General features: G+C 41.7%; 1 protein-coding gene across 2 annotated transcripts in view; it reads left to right on the top strand.

Moving 5' to 3' along the window:
- Nucleotides 1-6917, top strand: part of CEBPZOS (CEBPZ opposite strand) — a 37145-nt gene that overhangs the window by 28289 nt on the left and 1939 nt on the right. The window contains exons 1-3 of one of the 2 annotated variants that reach the window (XM_039887412.1): nucleotides 3000-3124; nucleotides 5520-5635; nucleotides 6723-6767. In XM_039887412.1, the coding sequence (XP_039743346.1) occupies nucleotides 3111-3124; nucleotides 5520-5635; nucleotides 6723-6767 (175 nt within the window). In that variant the 5' untranslated portion in view covers nucleotides 3000-3110. Of the gene's footprint in view, nucleotides 1-2999; nucleotides 3125-5519; nucleotides 5636-6722; nucleotides 6768-6917 lie in introns of those variants that run through there. The other variant, XM_039887413.1, reaches the window with a different exon arrangement.

The following is a 6917-nucleotide window of genomic DNA, read 5'->3' as shown; positions in this document are numbered from 1 at the left end:
CAGGTGACAATAAAAAAAGAAGTCTAGGGTGATTGAAATCGTCTGATTAGGAAAGCAGGAATCAAGTACCATATTGCTCCTTTGTGTCGGTTGGCCCAAGACTGGTTTTTAGAGATAGGTAAATCAGCCCCTCCAGTTCTATCTTCCTCTCTATGTAGTGGGGTGCCCCTTTAGGGTTAAGCTGTGCTTTTCTCCCCTCTTCTTTAGCAAGGGAAAAGTTTTTTCCCAGTGTAGTTCAGGATTGAAATTTACCTTGGAATTCCATGTGTTGGAAGAGGGATGTAACCTCTTTGTATTTGGGGATTTTCTAAAACTGGCTCCCCTCTTCAGAAGTTGAACACTAGGGAGGTAGGATGGAGATCAGGAGATGATGGATGCTGAAAACATTCAGGATCCAGGGGCGTTTATCTGGTAATGCTTTCGCCTTATAGATAGAGGGCGATGGAGAACCACTCCCAGCGACCAGGAGCCACCAGAGCAGGGAGCCTGCCCCCACCACCCCAGCCTCAGGGACAGTAAACTCAGTGGCCACAGCATTCCACTTCTCTGTGTGTCCTAGGGCCATCTGAAGGGAAGCCTGAGCCATCACCAAGATACTGGGCCTCTCTTGTCCAGTAGGTGCCCTTTGGCACCCACCCTCAGTGGGTCATCTAGACTAATTTCCGCTGCCTCATATCAGGTGATTGACAGTGTTTTACCTTGAGGATCTCAGCCAGGTTGGTTAGCTGCTCTTCCTCTAAGGTGACCATGGGATAACAGACAGCAGACTTCCTAGGTACTTATAAGTATGGAGATCCCTGCTGCTCTTGCACTTCTAATCACTATAGAAGATTGAGACTAGCCAGCTTCTGTGCCTGGGGCATGATATAACAAGGAGAATTTCCTCTTGGCCACTTGCATCTCTCTGCCAGAGTGAGCAAATCAGGATCACACTGGGAATGTACAGGACTCTTTGGGAAGGGTGCACAAATCAGGATCACACTGGGAATGTACAGGACTCTTTGGGAAGGGTGCTGGAGACTTGGAGGAGGATTGACCAGACTTCTGAACTGAAGAGCTTGAGCATTTGCAGATGGGGTTGGGGCTGGGGCAGGTTAGTTACCCCCTCCTCCTCAATTATGTAGCACTTACACCTGCTACTTGTGAGTCCCTCTACTTGACACTTATATCAGTGCCACTTTGAAAATCTGCCACTAGAGTCTCTCCCACCTGTCCCAACACCCTCTGTCCTCTACCCCAAATCATTGACCAAATCAACTTGATGAGTCTCCACTAGAGTCTCCACTTTTCCTGCCCTAAACCTTGTGGCCAAATGGTCTTTTATCTCAAAACATGTTTGTGAAATCTACAGTGAGATCCAGGATGTGTAAGAAAGGAATATGAGGATGTCAAGTTTTGTGTGATACTGGGAAACTCCCACCCCAATTAACGACCTCCCTTAACTAGTTTATATACACTCCCCAATGGAAGTGATTGAGTTTCTGTGCAATTATTTCCACCTTTGCTATCAAGGATTTTTTTCCTCTTTTTTTCAGTCTGAACCATTCCAATTACCTTTTTATCTTATTTTGTCATCCTGGTACCTTTAACACTGATGCTCTAGCATTTCAAACCAAAGTTGTAGGGCCTGGCAGCATAGATTAGTGTCTTAAGTGATTAATATACACACATATGTGTACATATAACAAATTATTGAAGTCATAAAGGTTGCTTTTAAAATGAGAAATGTTTATTATTTATTGTGAGTGAATCTTTGAATAGGGTTGAATCTTTAAAGATTGTAGATGTCCTGGTTGGAGGGGAAAGGGGAACCTCAACAGTGTAGGTGATGCCTGGGGGTGGAGTTCTAAAAAGTTTTGGCAAAAATAAGTTATGGCAGCAAAAACAATAACAAAGTAAAAATAACACGCAAGTGCCTCGCTGGTTGCTTGGCTCTTGACAGTTGGAACCTGGAAAGTCATTTTGCTAATTATTTTAGTGCAAAAGGAGATCTTACGAGAAAAACTTGAGAGAAAAATCAGATATGTAACATTAATAGAATGAAGTTTCAACCCAGAGGCATTTTCTATAGAGCAGATAGATCGAGAGACTGTACGAAGCCCAAACATGAAGAGAATACCAGTAAAGTTGACATAGTAGAAGAGATTGGGGATCTGAATCTCTGTAGTCCTTAGGGATCTTGACCAATAATATTATTAGCTTTAAATGAAAATAGTTTACGCACCCACATTTTCCACAATTTATGATAGTTTAGTTGTGCAAATGAACCACATAGGTTGGATTGTGGGAGTTCAATAGGAAATTTGGGACAGACAGAGAGCCCCTCAGAGGTACTTCCTTACTTGGCACTGACAAAGCTAGCTCCCAACTATCACCCCTTCCCTCAAACCTCATGGATATAACCCTCTGATCAGAAGCAAGGCCCTAATCATTGTGTGCTTTTCATTAATTATTTGTGAATGTATTTTATCCTTCACTAGACTATAGAGTGAAGGTAGATCTGTGTCTATTTTGGGTATTCCAGGCTTTGTTTTCTGCCTGTACCTTAATATACTTTTATATTGCTCTTCTCTTCCTTCCCTTCTCATTCTCCCTTCTTTTCCTCCTCCCACCTGGTGGGTGGTACATGTAGTGCTTCTCAAATTTTAGTATATGGGCTGCCAAAGCGAGCACTCTTTCTCAAATTTTGATCTGCAAACGCCTTAATTTGCAAACTAGGGATATGGCTAAAATGCCTATGTCGATTCTGTAGATCTGCATTTCTAACAAGCTCCCAGGTGAGGCCGCTATTGCTGATTCTCAGAAACTACCGCATTTTGGGTTGAAGAGTGTAGAAAATGAGCACAAGCTTTGGAGTCAGTATCCTGCGTTCAAATCTCAGTTCTCTTATTAGCTGAGTGATTGTGGGCAGCGCAAGCCTTTCCCCTTCTCTGTAAAATGAGATATTCACAGTATAGGGCTGCTGTGAAGATTAAATAAGATAATGTACCGTATCCTGCAGGCAGGACCAACGGCCCCTTAGCAAAGGAGAAACGGTAATTACGGTGTGGGGGCGGGGCCCACGTGGGAGGAGAGGGGCGCTGCCAACTCTTACGCATGCGCAGCCCTGCATGCAGCGACGAAGGTAAGACTTCACCGTGTGACTCTAGTTGGGTTTCTTGACTTTGGCTCCCGAGAGTGGGGAGCGGGTCAGGTCTTTTGGGGACCTCGCTAGAGTCCTCGTGTCGTGCCGAATATTAAGTTGTTACTGTCTGTAGTCCGCTGAAGGGAGCGCGGGGCTGGCCCCAGTGTTTCCGGGTCCCTCGGCGACCTTGGCCTCGCGGCAGCGGCTGCGCAGCGCGTGCCAGCTGCAGGCTGGGCTGGAGGGTCCCGGCATCCGGGCGGGCCGTGGAGCGCCATGGGGAGCCAGGTTGCACGGAGAACCGGGAAGCTGGGGAGCAGGAGGCTCCAGTGACGCGGCGGGCCGCGAGGGGCTGAGGATCGTAGGTAGCCTGTCCGAGGCCGCACTCAGACGCCTCGCTGGTTGCTTGGCTACTGACAGTTGGAACCTGGAAAAAGTCCTTTTGCTAATTAAACTCAGGGACGTAGCAGAGAAACCGTGTTCTCCAACATCTAGACTGTGAGAGACCTTGCTGTTTGAAATCACGTTGCCTAGAAATACTGAGCCGTGTTGATTTCCAGCTTTGGTGCACAGATGAGGGATTTTCAGACATTGAGCATTTGTCTTAAGCTTGTGCACCCAGAGCCAACTTCTCAGCCCAGTGTGAAGTTAACACCATGATATACAGCTCTGCTTTTCTTTGAGCCCATCAGAGGACTGCTTTAAATTTCACTTAAGTTCCATCAAAATCTCTAATCTCGTTCTTCCTCTGCCAGTTAGTAAACTAACTTTGTCTTGGGTGGTATGCCTTTGGGTGGTCTTTATCAAATGGGGCTTTATCTGTCGTTATAAACACCTCTCTTGAAGCTGAGGGACTTAGAATGTAAAATGTGTGTGTATACATACATATTTAAGAAAGATAAATGCTTTATTATGTATACAGTGTTATTTGGATTTGTTTGAACTCTTAGCCTTGACTACTCCTAACAAAACAAAACAAAATTTTACTTGGATTCCTTACACTGTGGATCTGGCTGCAGGCAGGCCTTGTTTTGTTCTTTTCGCTCTTTGAACATTAAAAATAACCCCAAGACAGTGCCCTGTACTGATCAGGACTCATTTCTTGTCAATAACGGACAGCTCTGTAGCTAACAGCAAAACAATCCTCCCCACCCACTCACTTGCTTCATTGTTGTATGTGTGTGTATGTGTGTATAACTTCTCTGCATCATTTAAGAACGTTTTAATCTTTTAGTCCCCAGGGTGATCATATTATCAAAATGAGAGCAGGCAATTTGGGGAGGAAGGGACACCTGGTAACAATATTAGTAGAGCAATCCTACAAAGGTAGGGTGTTTAATTACCCCCACCCTCAGGCATTGTGAAAAGGAGTCAAAAGAGAATGGAGAAAACCCATTACAGTGAGCGAGAGCTGGGACTGTAGAGTATTGAACATACCATCTCTGCACAAAAGGACAGGGAACAGTGTGACAAAGAGCACATACAGGACAATATCAGAATTCTGAGATTAAAATCCTGTTGTTCTGGACTTTGGAGTTAAAAGGAGGCAGAGTAAAAAACTTGGGTTTACATTTCATATATTCAGTAAGAGTCATCTATGCTATTTTCTTGGTATATAGCCCTTTTCCTTGTTTAGGTTTTCTTTAGAGAAAGAGAATACTCAAATCCTCTCTTGATTAGCTTTTAATTACAAGAAGAGAATTAAGATCTAAAGTCTAGTCTTGCCACCTACTAGGTGATGGAGGCCCATCAATCGAATTGCCTGCTAAAGGGCCGATTACTGGGGTGCCAAGTGTAGACTTGCTGCATCAGAATCTTGGGATTGGGGAATTGCAGGCTGAGACTCGGGAATGTACAGTTTTAACAAGGTTTCAGGTGATGCATTTAGTTTGAAAATAGAATAACAGCTCCTCAGGAACAAGAACCAGTTAATCACTCAGCTTTGTATAAAATGCCTGGACTGTGGCACATAGTTCAATATATGTTGTATAAATGAAAACCTCCAACTATAAAACATGTACAACTGTTTTCACATATTGTGCCCATTAGATCGTATCTTAGTTCCTAGTTCAGCTAAAAAACATCATTTACCCTATCTCCCACCATTCTATATTCTCAGATTTTTAAATTGTAGTTCCATAAATTAATTCTTTTTTACAATTCCCTCAATTCTCTGTGCTTTATCCAATCCTGTCTTTGGTTCATTGTGCCTTGTGGGCATGGAGATTTAAAACTAGGAACGAAGTATGTCTAATACAAATAAGTACACAGTAACTTTGGGGTATTTTATTCCTATACAGATAATCAAACTGTGGGAATGAATTGGAGTTACTTTTATACAAGTGGTACTGTTTGAGTATGTTTACTTAGGTTTACGTATATTTGTTGTTAAATTTAGGATGGCCCGGACAATGGAACCACTGGCAAAGAAGATCTTTAAAGGAGTTTTAGTAGCTGAATTAGTGGGCATTTTTGGAGCATATGGTTTGTTTAATAAGATGAACACAAGCCAAGGTAATCATAATTCAGAAGTTATGTTTTTATAGAAGGGTAGGGTATACAGTTTATTAATGCATTTTAGGTGCTAAATGGCATTTTTAGAGAAACTGCTTCTTTAGATTCAGCTTTATTAGAGCATTTTTATGGGCGTGAGGGGAGGTTAAGTGTTAAATATTATAGACTAAATGACTCTTAACTCCCTCCTAAAAAATTGTTAATGTCTGTAGACTACGGAGAATGTGTCACACTTCTGTGGGTTTTACTAGTGAGGGACATACAGTAAGTGTCCTCGGTACGGCTTAGTTTGGGAGCACAGATGGAAGAAATACACCTGCGTTTGGTAGATTGAGAAGGAGGTAGCATAGCCGAATTTTAACCAGTTTCTTAGGCTAGCAGAGTTCTGCATCAATACTGGGCACTAAAGACCTTTCCCATGCCACTAGCCATCACTAAAAGTGCTTTTTGACATTTTGTGGAGCTAAATTTTATATTAGAGCCCATAGATTTTTAAATTAGGAAGTGCTGCTTTCCCTAAACCAGTGAGCAGTCCGGAGTGGTGGCCATCTTTGAAACTTGTCATTTGTCTTCTTAAAGTACTGTACCGGTATACTGGAACACTGTGTCCCAAGATGCTACTGGATATTCAGTCTCTATACTTTTAAACTGTAAATTTAACTGTAAATAGGGGTATAAAAGAAAACATCCAAACAGTATTTAAAAGCAAACTGAAGATCAACTTTAAAAACTGGGTGTAGTACAGTCTTATTTATAATCCCCAAACAAGGCAAAACTGCATCTGTAAAAACAATGGTTACATCAGAGAATTACATATTAATGTTGAAAATTTGCTTTTAAATACAACTTCTAAATAAAATTACATATACAGGACAAAATTTTTAAAACTCCAAAATAACTATGGAAGGCTGAAAGGCAGTACAATTTAGACCCAAAAGGATAGTTCCTGGACTACTAGGATCTTATTACAAATTTCTAATTAGCGAGTTTTCTATTGTATAGACCCTAAAGCTAGCACTAAATTATGGTACTACATGTTAATATAATGAATTTCTAATCATGTTTAATACTTTTTTTGTTCCATCAGATTTCAGGCAAACAATGAGCAAGAAATTTCCTTTAATCTTGGAAGGTATGTTTTTCTTTAGGTAAAAGTTAAGACCACAAAACTTCTTTTGTGATGTCAATTTCGGAAAAAAATACTATTAATCTGTATTTTAACTCTGAGAACAAAGAGTAAATTCTCATCTAGTGTTCTCTAGATGAGAGCAGTTAGCTAATG

The sequence above is a fragment of the Pteropus medius genome, unplaced genomic scaffold, assembly GCF_902729225.1.
Source record: "Pteropus medius unplaced genomic scaffold, Ma_sr-lr_union100, whole genome shotgun sequence".
In the NCBI taxonomy this organism is placed as follows: Eukaryota; Metazoa; Chordata; class Mammalia; order Chiroptera; family Pteropodidae; genus Pteropus; species Pteropus medius.
Note: the sequence above shows the minus strand (reverse complement) of the source record. Positions and strands in the feature narration are given on the sequence as shown.